This window comes from Mesoplodon bidens (genome assembly GCF_964165515.1).
Source record: "Mesoplodon bidens genome assembly, chromosome: 1".
Lineage (NCBI taxonomy): Eukaryota > Metazoa > Chordata > Mammalia > Artiodactyla > Ziphiidae > Mesoplodon > Mesoplodon bidens.
This window is the reverse complement of record NC_138176.1, coordinates 31,850,879-31,868,289: the sequence shown is the minus strand read 5'-3', so window position 1 is coordinate 31,868,289 and position 17,411 is coordinate 31,850,879. Positions and strand designations below refer to the sequence as shown.

Genomic DNA, 17,411 nt, shown 5'->3' with positions numbered 1-17,411 from the left:
GCTATAATTGGCAGACAAAGTTATAAGATATTTAAAGTGTACAACATGACGACTTGGTGTACATAGCTGATTCTGATTTCTCCCATTTGTATATTGTTTAGAGATCTCTTTACTTCTTATTAGCCAATCCCTTGTTACTCCAATCCCCTGTTATAATCAATAATTCTTTATACTAAACTTTCTTTGTTCAAATTACTGTATAGTTTCTGTGTCCTAGCTGAACCCTGACTGATATAGCAGGTAAAAACTAGCAAAACATCAGCACAAAATAGATGGGCTCTGGCATTTCTAGAAACAACCCATTCTAAAAGATGGTTAATAAAATGTAATTAAAAGGGTTCACTCCAGGGCTTCCCTGGTGGCGCAGTGGTTGAGAGTCCACCTGCCGATGCAGGGGACACAGGTTCGTGCCCCGGTCTGGGAAGATCCTACATGCCGCGTATCGGCTGGGCCCGTGAGCCATGGCCGCTGAGCCTGCGCATCCGGAGCCTGTGCTCCGCAACGGGAGAGGCCACAACAGTGAGAGGCCCGCGTACCGCAAAAAAAAAAAAAGGTTCACTCCAGGTAGCCAGAGGGTATCTTCAGGAAGAAAGTACTGATAAGTGCTGATTTAAAAAAAAAAAAAAAAAAAAGTGCGGGGACTTCCCTGGTAGCTCAGTGGTTAAGAATCCAGCTGCCAATGCAGGGGACACAGGTAAGAGTACTGATCCGGGAAAATCCCACATGCCACGGAGCAACGAAGCCCGTTGCACCACAACTACTGAGCCTGCACTCTAGAGCCTGTGAGCCACAACTACTGAAGCTCGTGCACAACTACTGAGCCCACGTGCCACAACTACTGAAGCCTGAGCACCTAGAGCCCGTGCTCCACAACAAGAGAAACCACCGCAATCAGAAGCCCGTGCACCACAATGAAGAGTAGCCCCCGCTCGCCGCAACTAGAGAAAGCCCGTGCGCAGCAACGAAGACCAATGCAGCCAAAAATAAAATTTAAAAAAAAGGAGGAGAAAGCAATAATCTAATCAATCAGCTGTAATGTGTCTCTTTCAAGGATGAAATGGGAAAACCTGACATACATATCAGGTATATTCTTTTTTTTATTGAAGTATACTTGATTTACAATGTTTCAGGTGTACAGCAAAGTGATTTAGCCATATATATACATATATATGTATATATACTCTTTTTCAGATTCTTTTCCATTATAGGTTATTAGAAGATATTGAAGATAGTTCCCTGTGCTATACAGTAGGTCCTTGTTGGTTATCTATTTTATATATAGTAGTGTGTATCTGTTAATCCCAACCTCCTAATTTATCCCTCTCCCCCACCCTTGCCTTTCCCCTTTGGTAACCATAAGTTTGTTTTCTATATCTATAAGTCTATTTCTGTTTTGTAAATAAGTTCATTTATATTCTTCATGCAAATTACCTAAATTGCCTTTACCGATTGGCTTGTAAGCCTGAATAGAGTCAGTCCCCAAACCCATCTAACGGATAAAATAGTTTCTGGACTTGCGATAACAAAAAAGACTGCCACTCTCTGAGGACTTCCACACAACCACCCAGCAACCTCCCTCTTTTGCACTGTTTAATCTCACAAACTCTACAGCTAAAGGTTAGAGGCAAAGAAAGGTAGGCCACTGACCAGTTTATACAGATTAACTTTAAAATTCTATTTTCTTTTTCCCCCCTCCTTCTACCAAGACTGGCCTTGTCTGTAAATATAAGGGTCAAACTCTCTAAGCCAGATAACTGATAAAAATGTAAAATAAAAAGATTCAGATTCAAGAAAGGCCCCTGAAGAATCTATTCCTCATTACCGTTCATAGAATTTGACAGTACAAATAAAAAACTGGATTCAGGGAGCTCCCTGGTGGTCCAGTGGTTAGTTAGGACTTGGCACTCTCACGGCCGTGGCGTCAGGTTCAATCCCTGGTCAAGGAACTAAGATCCTGCAAGCCTCCTGGGTCGGCCAAAAAAAAAAAAAAAAAAAAAAATTGGATTCAGGCATTTAAACCATGTTTTCCGCTTGTAAAAGTGAGAACAGACAATTCTTCCTAAGATCAATAGGTTCCATCTACCACTTTTCTCAAAGGACCACACTGCTGTCTTATTTATAAGAGAAAGAACAATATAACAAAAAAGACTTCAGGAAATCTATGGTGTAGGTAAATCAGCAGGATACAGGACACTTTCCCCATCTTCAGGCACCTTCCTTATCCTCCAAACACATTTCCAAAAGGGGATGCAAGTATCCCGAAGTCTGTTCCAAAGCTCCCTAAGTTCCACGGGCAGGCTGGGGCTCCAAAACTTAGACGCTGCTGGCATATTAACTGTCTCCAGCTTTCCACAAGTGCTATATCACTTCCGCGGCTTCCTCTGCCTCTCTCCACCCCTATATGTTCCCGTTTGCTGTTTCTGGTTCACAGTGGGTTTCTTTTTTTCCAGTGAATATTGAGGTTAGAAAGTCTGTGACTCTTTGTTATCAAGTTCCCCTCTTCATCTAATAATAGTTAGTACTTTCTTTTTATGTCGCTTTTCAACTCAAAAAGTACTGAGCTGTATTTCCCTACTGCCAATTGCGTGGGGAGGTGGCTATATTTCTTTTCCTGCTTTAGCTTTTTCTTTTTCTCTCTTTGGCCCTTAAGAGTCTCTATTATTTTTATACCACTACTGGTAGAGTGGACGCCTTCTATTTGTGGATTCTCCTTATTATTAGGTGCAGGCTTAAAATAATAATGAAGAAATAGAAATAGAAAGCTAGACAGTTCTGAACAGATGATCATATATTCTCCAACACGCGAATATGTGTTCATCTGTGCAAATCAGACAACTCTTTCCTCTTCTTTATGGAATACAAGGGGCCACACCACCAACAGAACATTAGAAAGGTTAATATCTGCAGAACATAAAATAATTTGCATGGCACTTAACACCACAAGGTAATATTTTATATCTTAAAAATGACAAAAACTATTATTCATTCATTATTGACCACCTAGACAAAGCTAACTGTTGGGAACACGTAATAAAAATATACGTTTCCCGCCCTAAAAAGCTTTAGAAAACTCAACTTCTCTTTTACAATATGAACAGTTTCAGGTTCAGATAAGATTCTGAGAATATCTACTGATCATGTAACTCATACTATAGCCCCAAATTTAAATTCAAACAGCAACATCCTTTAAAGAAATTCAAACAGTTCCCACTACAGAAAGGTATTTTGTCTTCAGATTTTTATCACAATTCAAGATTTTAGAGCAGGCTGAAGGATGATCTAATCAAATTTATCAACCCCCTCTATGGTTTTTGGGCAAAAAAAACGATCAACCATTTATAGGCAGCTCCAAGAGGGAAAACCTCTTCCCTATAAAATAGTAAATAACACATTCACCCACTCCCATCTCTGCTAAGGAGGGATTCCAGTGCCCACTCACAAACCCAGCTTTCCAAGATTTGGAATCTCCTATTCAGTATAAACAGCACCAACAGACACAAAGCCAAAGCACCAGGGCAATGTAAATAAGCTCACTCTACTAATATACATTTACTCAATTAAGACAACTGAGGTCTCAAAGCTGGGGTAAGACCACCTGGAAATTCTTTCTAGGAAAAGCTAAATTTCAGTGTGCCTGCTTAGGAGAAAACAGTCTAAAAATAAAGTAATGATTTCCTAAACTGCAGATCCCTCTGATCTGGTCTTTAGTTCTACTAGGAGAAAGAAAACCTATTACGTATGGAGTGGTTATTATCTACTAGGCTCAACGCTAAGAGCTTTAAAAGGATTGTCTGATTTAATTCTGACTTTCTCTGGAATAGACATCATTATGTCCATTTACAGATGAAGAAACTGAAGATGAGAGAAGTTTAAAAATTGGCCCTTGCCGCGGAGCGGCTAGGCCCGTGAGCCATGGCGGCTGAGCCTGCGCGTCCAGAGCCTGCACATCCGGAGCCTGTGCTCCGCAACGGGAGAGGCCACAACAGTGAGAGAGGCCCGCATACCGCAAAAAAAAAAACAAAAACAAAAAAACAAAAAAAATTGGCCCAAGTATTTTATTCTTTTTGGTGCTACTGTAAAGATGATTCTTTTTCTAATATCCTTTACAGATAGTTCATTCTATCTGTATAGAAACACAACTGATTTTTGTAGGTTGATTTTGTATCCTGAAACTTAAACTTGTTTATTTCTAACAGTTTTTTTGTTAGTGTCTTAAGGGTTTTCTATATATAAAATCATGTTGGGACTTCCGTGGTGGTCCAGTGGTTAAGAATCGGCCTTCCAATGCAGGGGACGCGGGTTCAATCCCTGATTGGGGACCTAAGATCCCACATGCTACGGGGCAACTAAGCCCACGTGCCGCAACTACTGAGCCCGCGTGCCACACCTAGAGCGCCCACACACCGCAATAAAAACAAGAACAAAAGACAAATGTTGGTGAGGATGGGGAGAAATTGGAACATTTGTACACTGTTGGTAGGAAAGCAAAATAGGGCAGTGGTATAGCAAATAGTATGGAGGTTCCTCAAAAAAATTAAAACTAGAACTACCATATGATCCAGCAATCTCACTTCTGTGTATTTATCCAAAATCGCTGAAATCAAGATCTCAAAGAGGGCTTCCCTGGTGGCGCAGTGGTTGAGAATCTGCCTGCTAATGCAGGGGACACAGGTTCGAGTCCTGGTCTGGGAAGATCCCACATGCCACGGAGCAACTAAGCCCGTGAGCCACAACTACTGAGCCTGCGCGTCTGGAGCCTGTGCTCCGCAACAAGAGAGGCCACGACAGTGAGAGGCCCGCGCACCGCGATGAAGAGTGGCCCCCGCTTGCCACAACTAGAGAAGGCCCTTGCACAGAAACGAAGACCCAACACAGCCAAAAATAAAAAAAATAAATAAATTAAAGGAAGGCTCAACATTTGGGAAAAAAAATATTGTTAAAAAAAAAAAAAAAAGATCTCAAAGAATTATTAGCACTCTCACGTTCACTGAGGCATAATTAACAACAGCCAAGATGTGGAAACAACCTAAATGTCCACGAACATACGAACAGACAAGCAAAATGTAGTATACACATAGAATGGAATATTACTCGCCTTTAAAAAAGAAAATTCTGCAATATGTGACATGGATGAACCTTGAGGACATTATGCTAACTGAAATAAGACAGTTGCAGAAAGACAACTGATTCCACTTATATGAGGTATTCACTTACATGAGGTATCTAAAATAATCAAATTCAAAGAACTAAAGAGTGGAATGGGGGTTGCCAGCAGCTGGAAGAGGAGGAATGGGGAGTTACTAATTAACAGGCATAAAGTTCCAGTTAAGCAAAATGAACAAGCTCTTGAGATCTGCTGTACAACACTGTACCTATAGTCAACAGTACTTATTGTACTCTTAAAATTGTACCAACAGGGTAGATCTCATGTTAAGTGTTTTTGTTACAATAAAATTTTTTAAATGTTTAACTGGCCCAAGGACTCAAACCCATTTCCAACTGACACTCAAATCTGTCCTCCGACTTAACTACATAAACTGCCTCGGAAGAGATTAAAAAGTACTGACTGACGCGTTCTCTCTCTGCGCTGTTAGACGTTAGGAAATTCGCTTAACAGCTCTGGGCTTGAGTCTCCTCACCATCAAGATGAGTCTCAGCGCAAAGGCAGGCAGCGCTGCCACCACCAACTGGTCGGTTTGCAGCCAACGCCGCTGGTAGTCCCCAACGGGCATCAGCAGGACCAAGCGGGGGCCCAGCTGGAGCCCAGCGCGGCGGCCGGAACACCGCGCCTCAGCTCCCGCAGGCGCGAAGATGAGAAACGCCGCGGGAGAAAGGAACAAAGCCCGGCCCCGTTGGGTCACCGTGACCCGAGGGAAGGGCATCAGTACGACCAGCCCACGGCCTCGTTTCCAAGGCAGCTGGACCAAAGAGCTCGTCTCACCTCCGGCCAGATTCGCCAGCTGGCACCTCCCCTTCACTCTGTGCCTCAGTCGCCATCTTAGTCAGTAAACTTCTTTCACCACCCCCAACCCCGCCCCCGCCCCCCTGCCTTTGGATTGGCTAAGGTGTTTCCCCCTCTTTTACACGATTGGATGGTTTGACCGGCCCTCCTCAACCTAAACAGCTTCATGATATTATAGGTCTATTCAAATAACTAACCGTCCTTGGTCGCCCCCGGTCTTGGCGGAAAAGAAAGGAGCGGGGAACCCAGCCCCGAGGCCTGCCGGGAGTTGTAGTTTCTCATTTTGATTAACCCTTCGGATTCCACCGACTTTTAGGTTCAAGTCAGAAATACCAAGCCAATGCTCAAATTTGTCCTGATGTATAAAACTCAGAATTACAGATCTGTTGAACTTGAAAGTGACTTTAAAAGTCACTCTCGGGCTTCCCTGGTGGCGCAGTGGTTGAGAGTCCGCCTGCCGATGCAGGGGACACGGGTTCGTGCCCTGGTCTGGGAAGATCCCACATGCCGCAGAGCGGCTGGGCCCGTGAGCCATGGCCTCTGAGCCTGCGCGTCCGGAGCCTGTGCTCCACAATGGGAGAGGCCACAACAGTGAGAGGCCCGCATACCGCAAAAAAAAAAAAAAAAAAAAAAAAAGTAAAAAAAAAAGAATCACTCTCTAAAATGCAAGATTCATTTTCTGTCCTGATACAGATTGATATACCCAGAATTGTAGGTACAGAGTGGGAGCCAAGAAGTACCTATTAAATTTAGTTCACAGCGTGCTTTCTTTAGACAGCATACCGGGGGGATCACTTCTTCATTCCACCTGCTCCCTTCCAGCTTCCCAAAGAACCCACAGAGTTTGCCTCTCTGATCTGAATCATGGAGATAAAAACCTGCATAATTTTGTCCCTGGCTGAGCTTTAATCCTCAGTGGGAGAAATAACCATAATTATGCTTGCCCTCCCTGCCTCATGGGCTTCTGATGAGGATTAACTGAGGCAACAGATGTGAGGACATTGTAAACTTAAAGCATTAATTTTTTCTCTGTATTATTTTTCTCTGCTGGATTTTTCTAGGAATATTTTTCTTGTTGCTCCTTCTGACATCCTTTCACCTGAAGATCTCCCAGCACTCTCCTTCTCTTTCACTAAGCTCTACCCACATATATTTCAGTTTCTCAAAAGCCTTTGCTCTGTTGTTTTTCTGGCTGGCCTGCTTTATTACATTTCACATCTCAGTTTAAAAGTCACTGGTTCAGGGAATTCCCTGGTGGTCCTGTGGTTAGGACTCTGCACATCCACTGCCGGGGCCTGAGTTTGATCCTTGGTCGGGGATCTAAGATCCCGAGAGCCGTGTGGTGCAGCAAAAAATAATAATAATAAATCAAAAAATGAATAAAAGTCACTGGTTCAGATGCCTTCCATGCCCCACCCCGAATAAATCAGTTCCCCTACTAAACTTTCACATAGCACTTGTACTCTTCCTTCATTGTTCTTATTACAACTTATATAGTTTGTGTGACCATTGGCTTCACGGGAGTGTTCCCAACTAGACTTCCTGCCACATGTGGGTGGAGGCTACATCTATTTTGCTCCCTGTGGCATGTGGCACATAGTGGCCTTCAAAAAATATTTTTTCAGCAAATGGACAAGTAAATCCTCAGGCTCTATTATCCAAATCAAAAATTGAATCAAGAATTCTAATAGATTATTTCAACTGGTGAATTTATAAGTTTGGTAAAAGTGTCTAAATAAAATTGCATTTAGTTTTATGTTTAATAAATTGTCCTTATTGTACAAATGCACGAAAAGAAATGCAAAATTCAACAAATACATATCAGTGAAATTTTTCACTGAACCCCAGACAGCCTTGGAAAATCCAGGTTGCATAACTGCTGTATATACAAAGCAGGGAACCCAAGGCTCAAATTCTGCCCTTTCCCTGAAGTGTGAACAGGTTTCCCTCCCCCCCGCCGGCCCCATGACACCCAGGACATGAATTAATTGACTGACTGAATTAAACTGATGCTTTCACACAGAAGAAATGTTCAAAACTTTAAAATATTACCACTACAACTAGGAAGAACACCATATTTCTGGTTCATCTGTTCTGATGACATTTTTTACACAAAGTCCTTCATGTTTGGGGAACTACAGCACCGTAGTTAAGAGCATGGGCTCTGGAGTTAGTGAGCCTAGACTCAAATCTGGCTCCATCACTTCTAGCTGTGTGACCCCAGACAAGTTACTTAACTTTCTGATTCTATCTCCTTTTCTGTAAAGTGAGGACAATGATAATTCGCAGAGGGGTATTGTGAAGATTAAATGAGATAATCTCTGAGGAGCTGCTTCACAGCAGTGTCTGGCACACACTAAGTCTAGATAAATGTTCAAGGTGAGATGATGAATATTAAGAATGCTAAACTCCATGGGAATTCCCTGGTGGTCCAGTGGTTAAGATTCCGAGCTTACAGTTCAGGAGGCACGGGTTCGATCCCTGGTCAGGGAACTAAGATCCTGCATGCTCCGCAGTGAGGCCCAAAAAAAAAAAAGAAGAATGCCAAACTCCCTTCTCAGATAACACTTCTATCTCCATTGCTGTGTGATAAGGACCATACATTACACTTGAGGTTACAGTTTAATCGGTTAACCTGGAGAGGGGAGTGTCCCTCCTCAAAACCAGCTGTCCTGCTGTGACTTCTGATTACATGAAAGTATCACTGCTGAGTGCTCTAAAATTACTCCCCAGCCGACAAGCCTGCACACCCTGTTTCTGAGAGGATGTCACGGCTCCCCCGAGATCATCTTCCTTACCCAGTCTAGTTATTGATTGTTAGAGCGATGATAAGCACAGCTGTACAGGAGGCATTCTTGAAAGTTCAGAAAGTCCTCTTGTTTCCAACAGCCTGGCTGAACAAAAGGTCAAAGAAAAGTGGCCCCAGCCCTCAAGGAGTTTACAGTGGACTCAGGGAGACAAAATGGACACACGTAAGTCACATACAACAAAAGACAGCTTAGAATTATGAAAAACTAAATACCAAAGTAGAGAACAGACTCGCAAGAATTCAGAAGTGTGGAGAAGGGAAGAAGGCCAGGGCTCTAAAGGACGGTTGAAGAGCAGAGGCATGGACGTGAGTCTGCCACAAATGTGACTGCAAATCCATCTACCTACCCCAACAGACCTGGAGCTTTGGGCAGATGTGGTATTCGAATCTTCTTTGTGTTTCCAGGCCCTGGCCTCAGGGGCGGTGGGGGGGAAGGAGGAGGAAATATAGGAGGGAAGAAAAAGAAGGAACAAGATGGAAGAGAAAGAAAAGAAGGATCTGCCCATGACCCCAGCCCCAGCATCATCCTCTCCCCTCCCCACTTCTAACCCCACCCTCCAACAATGCAAGTGACTTGGAGTCCCCAGATGCATCTGTTTTCCACTTTTGTTCTTGCTGTTCCCTCGGCTTGAATTAAAGCAGGACATTTTGATGCCCATACCAAAATATAAAAATATCATGTGTACAATAAGCATTTCTGAGCCTTACATCAGTAATGAGCCTAGATAGGGATAGGGTGAGGGTGCTTATTGAACATTAAAAAAAGAAAAAAGTCTAAAAAATGTAATGATTTGTTCTCTTGTCAAAAAGGCCAACAGTCCCACCAAAATATCATGTACTCACCTGTAATATCCCTTTCTTTCTTTCCCCCTTTCCTTTGCCAGAAAACTTGTATTTGTTATGATAAAGTCTTTGGAATCATTATTTTAATGTCTTTTTCATCATCTGTTAATATTTAGCTCTTTTCTTTTTATATTGTTTAATTACACACGTAATACATGAAGATATTTTCCTTGTAAAAAAAAATTCACATAATAGAGGTAGGGATTCCCTGGTGGTGCAGTGGTTGAGAGTCCGCCTGCTGATGCAGGGGACGTGGGTTCGTGCCCCAGTCCGGGAGGATCCCATGTGCCGCGGAGCGGCTGGGCCCGTGGGCCATGGCAGCTGAGCCTGTGCGTCCGGAGCCTGTGTGCCCAGAGTCTGTGCTCCACAACGGGAGAGGCCACGGCAGTGAGAAGTCCACATACCACTCACACACAAAAAAAATAATAATAATACAGGTAAAATCTCCTTTGTTGACCTCTCCCCACATTCTAGTCCCTCCTCTAAGAAACCACTATTTTCTGTTTGTGTCTGTTCAGATGTTTTTCTACACAATACATTTATTCAACAAATATCTATTGAATGCCTACTACGTGCCAGGCACTGTTCTAGGCCTGGAGATACAGGCATAACAAAACGTCGCTCTCTCATGGTGTCTCATTCTAACAGTAATACCTACATACATAGAGAAATACATAATTTTAATTTTTAGATAAATGGTGAAATGCTGTACATATTATCCTTATACATGCATCTTAGAGACTTTTCCGTGTCGTACCCCTAAAGCCGCCATTACTCTTCCCTTTTTCTTTTTTTGGCCACGCCGCCCGGCTTGTGGGATCCTAGTTTCCTGACCAGGGAGAGTCCTAACCACTGGACCACCAGAGAATTCCCTGCCCTTACTCTTTTGAACTGCTGTGTAGTATTCCACATTATAGATGTTCCCTGGTTTATTTTAACTATCCCCTCCAGGTGTACATTTAGATTTATGTCAATCTGGGTGGCAAGCCCTGGAAACTGACTTTGGCTACCATAACAGAAACTGGATTTGTTGGAAGGATACTAGGTTGAAGAGCTGGCAGGAAGGAAGGAGGCTAGGGAGCTGGAAACTCAGCCAAGGTCAGTCCATTCAGTGCCACTTGACTCACAGTCACCTCTCTGCTGATTTCCCACCTGTTCGTGGGTCCCCACGTCACCCCCTGGAGAGGCAAAGTCATCAGGGAGAACATCTGATTGACTTGGCCTAGGTTGCTTGCCTCTTCCCTTCTGCCTGGGGGAAGGTCTGTCTCCCAACAAAGCTCTCCCAGTGGGGAATTACCTACAAAAATGGGAAAAAATTAAAGGACAAATGTGTGCTACAAATCATTCCCAATTTTTTACTTCCTGGGGCATCTGATTATTCTGGGCTGGGGCAGAGCTTAACCCTTCATTCTCCTTCAGACACACTAAAGACTGACATCTACATTATTCCACATGTTGAAAAAAGGAAACTGTCCAGCTCTGCTACAGAATCCTCTTCAAGATTGGCCACAGGGCCGGAGAGCGGGGGAGGGAACTCAATGAGGTGAAGGAAAGAGGAACCAATTCTGTGCAGCTAAAAATGACCGAGTTCGGGGCTGGAACCTCAGAGTAAAAGTTCTGGGGGTCATTTTCCCCAGCCAGGACAACAAGCTGGGAAACAGCCAGGTCAGTGGCAAGAGGCTGGCAGAGAGGAGAACTGGAAGCATGTGCAGCCCCGGGGCATTTCTGATTGGGGGTCGCCATCTGTCAGGCACTGGGCTCAGCGCTGGGGCTACAGAGTTGAATGAGCCATGAATCCTACCTTCCAAAAGCTCAGACTGTAGTTGGAGGGCAAGCGGGCCAGGCTCTCTGGGCCACAGCAGAGGCAGGGACCAAATTCTCTGAAAGCCTGAAGCTGCCTGGCCTGACGTGGGGCGGGGTCTGAGGGAGGCAGCAGTGGTCTTGAGTCTTGCAGGGTGAGTTGGAAGACCCGCAAACCGACCAAATTGTTTTGAATTGGAATCTCTCTGGTGCTGTAATCAAAAACCCCAAACCTCAGGTGAGGAGGCCCCATGTGCTGATGGTTAAGTTTCAAAGCAGTAACATATATGTGACGTTCAGGAATGGGCCAGTACATTATGAACTCTCCGTGCTGGGTGTTATCTCCACTGTCATGTGAGCTGAAGCCTGGAGGGATCCTTTTTTCCTGCCACTCTAACCCATTCTTGTGGCGGCTGTTTCGGTATAGAGAGAAATTTTGCACATAAAGTTTCCATAGCAACTAAGAAGGGTGAAGGTCAGCAAAGGCCCAATGGCTTCCCCACCTCTCTGTCCTGTAGACAGAAGCCTTCAGAGGCAGCTTCAAAGTGTCCCCCAATCAAAATCAGAAAGTAAAGGAAATTGTCCTTTAGCCCCCTTAGGCCTCTGCAGTCATCCTCAACCATAGGATCCATCTTCTTTCAAGGATGTAGGAAGAGGGGGCTGCCTTGCTCATTCATTCACACTTCAGTGTGAATTAAACCCAAAGGTACCTCTTCTGGAACATGCAAATTTAAAGGACCGCTTTAATTGTGAAATAAAATGCTTGTCACCCAGTTAAAATAATTTACACAATCATGTGGATTAGGAAACCTGAAAACCTTCTTGGGAGGATTCAATAACCGTGTCTCAGATTATCGTTTTATATTTGCTGCATTTCTAGATTTGTTTATATGATTGATTCATTTTGGCTTCTCCCACTAGACTGTACGTTCTGTGGGTTAAGGAGTGTATTTGATTTTGCTCACTCAACTATTTATTCAATGAATAGAGGAACAAGTGAATCAAATAAATCAAAGAAGTAATAAGTGAAATAGTGAGGTCACTCAGGTCTTAAAACTACATCCCACCACTACTGGACACAAGTTTTTGTTTCAATGCATCCAGCATCACTTTAGGGGTCCTCTGCTCTTCTATCCTCTGTGCGTTTTGTGTGGCATTGATGCCATCTCTGGCTAAAGGAGTGGGCAAAATAACTCTGGCCAATCCGAGGACTCTGGATTTTACAGTCTAGGCCAACCCAAGTAAATACGGAAAGGAAGTATGCAGTAAGAGCCCCACTGGGGGAACTGAATGGGGTGGGAGGGCAGAGGGCAGGAGGAACCACTGCCTGTTGGAGGAGGTTTCTGGCTGGACTGAGTAAGATTTAGATGGGTAGAAATTTGGGGGGATGACATTCTCTGCAAAAAGAACAGGACTAAGCATGGGGAGACAGGAACATTTTAGATGCATTTGGAAGCTGGCAAGGGCCCAGTGTGACAAGAGCAAAGGGCTTCTGTAGGGTCAAGATAAGGTTGGATGAGTGGACCAGGGCCAGGCCTCTGAGTTCTGGATACCATGTTAAGAAGCTGAGGGTTTTACTCAGGAGGTAATGTGGACCTATTCAGAGTGGGGGTGGTGAGTAACCTGAGCAGGGCTGGGCATTAGGAAGTTGATCTGCCAGAAGAGTGGATTAAAGGGAAAGAAGCTAGGGCCCAGACACAAGTTGCATGAGCCCAGTCAAGGAAACATGAAGAGCATGGGCAACGGGACCAGAAATAAGGCATGAAAACTGGCAGAGGCACTGGAAGAAAGAAACAGACCTTGGGGAACAAGAACCAGGCAGAGTTAAAAGACCAGATTGCAGAACCTGGGTAACAGCACCTGGGTAGTGGTTTGAGAAGGTCAGGCTTTGGCATCAACCAAAACTGAGTTTGAATCCTGGTTCTGGCTCTGGTAGTTTGTGTGACCTTGCACAAGTTTTCTTAACTCTGGGACTAGGTTTTCTTATCCATGAAAAAGGATAATACTAAACTCAGAGGTTATTGGAAGATTAAAGAAAATAATATCTGTAAAGTGCTTTTCTGTATAGCTAATGGATGCAAAGTTTCTTTGGGGGGTGATGCAAATGTTCTAAAATTAGATTATGGTGATGGTTGCATAACTCTGTTAAATATACTAAAAAAACATTGAATTGTACATTTTAAATGTGTGAAATTTATGGTAAATTATATCTCAATAAAACTGTTAAAAAATTAATCAATATATGGTAGTTACTGTTATTATCTGCTTCATTTCCTGATCTGAGTACTTCCCATAGGCCTTGCCTGACCGGCATTGCCCTCCAAATCACCTTTGATGATTTTCTGATTATATTAGCATTGTCTTTTAAAAGTTCCTGGTTGACTTAAACAAAACAGAATGCTGGGCTTCCCTGGTGGCGCAGTGGCTGGGAATCCGCCTGCCAATGCAGGAGACACGGGTTTGAGCCCTGGTCCGGGAAGATCCCACATGCTGCAGAGCAACTAAGCACCTGCGCCACAACTACTCAGCCCGCACTCTAGAGCCCGTGAGCTACAGCTGCTGAGCTCGCGTACCCCAACTACTGAAGCCCATGTGCCTAGAGCCCGTGCTCCGCAACAAGAGAGGCCACCGCAATGAGAAGCCCGTGCACCTCAACGAAGAGTAGCCCCCACTCGCCGCAACTGGAGAAAGCTCGTGCACAGCAACAAAGACCCAACACAGCCAAAAATAAGTAGATTAAGTAAATAAATTTTTTTAAAAAAGATAGAATGTTATTTCTTTCTCACATAGAAGAGATCTGGAGGCAGGAAGTCTAGGACTGTATTTGTGTCTCCAGACCTCGTTTGAGATTCCTTCAAATTCACTGCTCTTTCTTAGTTCAATATGGCTGCTAGAGCTCTAAACATCACATCCACATTCCAGGAGACAAGATGAAAGAAAAAGAGAGGCACTTGGCCCCCTTCCTAATAGCGAGATTTACCAAAAATACCATACACTTCTCACTTACACCTCACTGGCCAGAACTTAATCACATGGCCCCATCTAGCTGTAGGAGAAGCCAGAAAATGTGGTCTATGGCTCTGGTGCTGCTACAACTTGGTGTTGAAGGGAAGGATAGTAACTGGGAGGCAAACTGCAGCCTCTGTTATAACTACTATTTAACAAAGGCAGAATATAGAAAATATATATGTAAATGCATAAAATATATTTGAAAAGAATATACAACAAATGTTAGTATAGTTTGCCTCCAGGAAGGGAAACTGGGTGGCTGAGGACAGGAATTGGGGGAGGGCTTTCTTTCACTGTACTTATTTTTTTTTTTTTTTTTTTTTTTTTCTTTTTGCGGTATGCGGGCCTCTCACTGTTGCGGCCTCCCCCGCCGCGGAGCACAGGCTCCGGACGCGCAGGCCCAGCGGCCATGGCTCACGGGCCCAGCCGCCCCGCGGCACATGGGATCCTCCCAGACCGGGGCACGAACCCGCATCCCCTGCATCGGCAGGCGGACTCTCAACCACTGCGCCACCAGGGAGGCCCTCACTGTACTTATTTTGACCTTTAGAATTTGGAACCACGTGGCTGTATTATCTATTCAAATAAATAAAACTAAAGTCTTTTTTTAAAATTCTGAATTATACTACCTGACCATGTGTCTCCTGATTTCCGATTCTGTTGACACCCAGGCATACAGACAGACACAAAGCCTCTGCAGATCCAAGACTGCCTTCCCTTGACACCTATAGCCAATCACTCTGTAAGTTTGAGCATCTACTTTTCCATCCCCACTGCCATGGTTTGGCAAAGGCAGTGCAGTCTTTTCTACAGTCCCAGAAATAAGAGCGTTAACTGCATCAGCCTATGTAGGATCATCCTAATAGTCCCTGTAGAAATGTGTTCCTGACATAGCCATTTTTTTTACACATGATCAACATACAATGAGTGGGGGGGGGTACTTCCCTGGTGGCGCAGTGGATGAGACTCCGCACTCCCAATACATGGGGCCCAGGTTCGATCCCTGGTCAGGGAACTAGATCTCACATGCATGCCGCAACTAAGAGTTCACATGCCATAATTAAGGAGCCCGCCTGCCGCAACTAAGGATCCTGTGAGCTGCAACTAAAAAGAGCCTGCCTGCCACAACTAAGACTCAGCACAACCAGATTAAAAAACAAAAACAAAAATGTACAATAATGAGGGGGACTTCCCTGGTGGCGCAGTGGATAAGATTCCACACTCCCAATGCATGAGGCCCAGGTTCTATCCCTGGTCAGGGAACTAGATCCCACATGCATGCTGCAACTAAGAGTTTGCATGCCACAACTAAGGAGCCCTGGAGCCACAACTAAGGAGCCCGTCTGCCACAACTAAGACCTGGTGCAACCAAATAAATAAATAAATATTTTTAAAAAAATATAATGAGGGTGTAGTGGCCCCTTGTCTTTTCATCTCTTCATTCTTTTTTCCTGTTCTAATGGTAGATCTGGCTGGGCCTAGGATAACTCAAAACCATCAGAGAGGCTCTCAGGCCTTCAGTTTTTCCACTGAATCTCCATAACTTACACATTTTAAACAATTCCTTGAAACTGCTTGCACTAGGTTTCCCAGGGCTACTGTAACAAATTACCACAAACCTGGTGACTTAAAACAACAGAAATCTATTTTCTCACAGCTTTGGAGGCCAGAAGTCTGATATAAATAAGGTGTCGGTTGGCAGGGCCGGTTCCTTCTTGGGGACTTGGCAGGAGAAGCTGCTCCATGCTCTCTCTTAGCTTCTGGTAATTGCTGGCAATCCTTGGTGTTTCTTGGCTTGTGGCAAACATCACTCCAATCTCTGCCTCTGTCCATACATGGCATCCTCCCTGTGTGTCTCTGTGTCCAAATTTCCCTCTTGTAAAAGGATACCAGCCACTGGATGAGGGCCCACCCTAATCCAGTTCGACCTCACATTACATTGATTACATCTTCAAAGGCCCTATTTCCAAATAAAGTCACATTTACAGATTCCTGGTGGACATGAATTTGGAAGGGACCCTATTCAACTCAGTACATTACTCCAGTCTCCACCTCTGGGGCTGCATCCCTCTAAACCTTCTTTCCAATCTTGAGTCCTTTCTACTTTTATAAATGGCAAAATACTCCACACTGTTGCACCAGTGTTAGCCCAATCCTTTAATCCATTTTAACTACTGAGTTACAGACCTGACTATTCCTAGCACCCCGTTTAACCAGTGGACAGTTATCTCCCCTGCCTTATAAGCAGTCTCTAAGACATTTTCAACTTCTGCTTTCCCAGTGTTTCCAGTTTTCTGTAGCTGCTACTGTACAGAGAGGTGTTTAATAACTCATTAGCACCTCTTTGCATCTCAGTGTGAATCCCCTAATCTCTTAAATTCTCTCAGTACAAATCCCTCCTCCCCAACCAGCCCAGCTCCTAAAGCCTCCCTGTCTGGGAGCTGGGAGGCAATGAAGGGAGGGGAAAAGGAGCAAGCCTGTGTCTGCTTTGCTGCTTCCAAGGCTCATCACTCAGGGATGCTGCTGGTCTCTAAAACAGTGGCAAGCCCCAATCCTGCCATACAGTTGGAAATCCTCCACACTGGGCAAGAATTTAGTCGATGCGCAGCAGATTGTCTACATCTTTTCAACCCTGGAGTGTGAATCCACAGGATTGCCCTGTCAGGCATTAGGTAACATGCCAGCAGGGTGTACAGTTCCTCCTTTCCTTCCCAATAGTCAGCCCGGAGCCAGCCCTCTGTGCCCTGGGCAGTTCTAAAAAGCAGTCACAAAAGTAATCACCCGGGCTTCCCTGATGGCGCAGTGGTTAAGAGTCCGCCCGCCGATGCAGGGGACACGGGTTCGTGCCCCGGTCCGGGAAGATCCCACATGCCGCGGAGCGGCTGGGCCCGTGAGCCATGGCCGCTGAGCCTGCGCGTCCGGAGTCTGTGCTCCGCAACGGGAGAGGCCACAACAGTGAGAGGCCCGCGTACCACAAAAAAAAAAAAA

The 17,411-nt window shown here is 44.5% G+C and overlaps 1 protein-coding gene across 1 annotated transcript in view; it reads right to left on the bottom strand.

The window, feature by feature from the left end:
- The window catches only part of ARHGAP19 (Rho GTPase activating protein 19), a 56,522-nt gene extending 50,502 nt beyond the window's left edge, over nucleotides 1-6,020 (bottom strand). The window contains exon 1 of the mRNA XM_081243028.1: nucleotides 5,942-6,020. Coding sequence (XP_081099154.1) covers nucleotides 5,942-5,997 — 56 coding nt within the window. The 5' untranslated portion in view covers nucleotides 5,998-6,020. The remainder of the gene's footprint in view (nucleotides 1-5,941) is intronic.
- Between the last annotated feature and the right edge of the window lie 11,391 nt (nucleotides 6,021-17,411).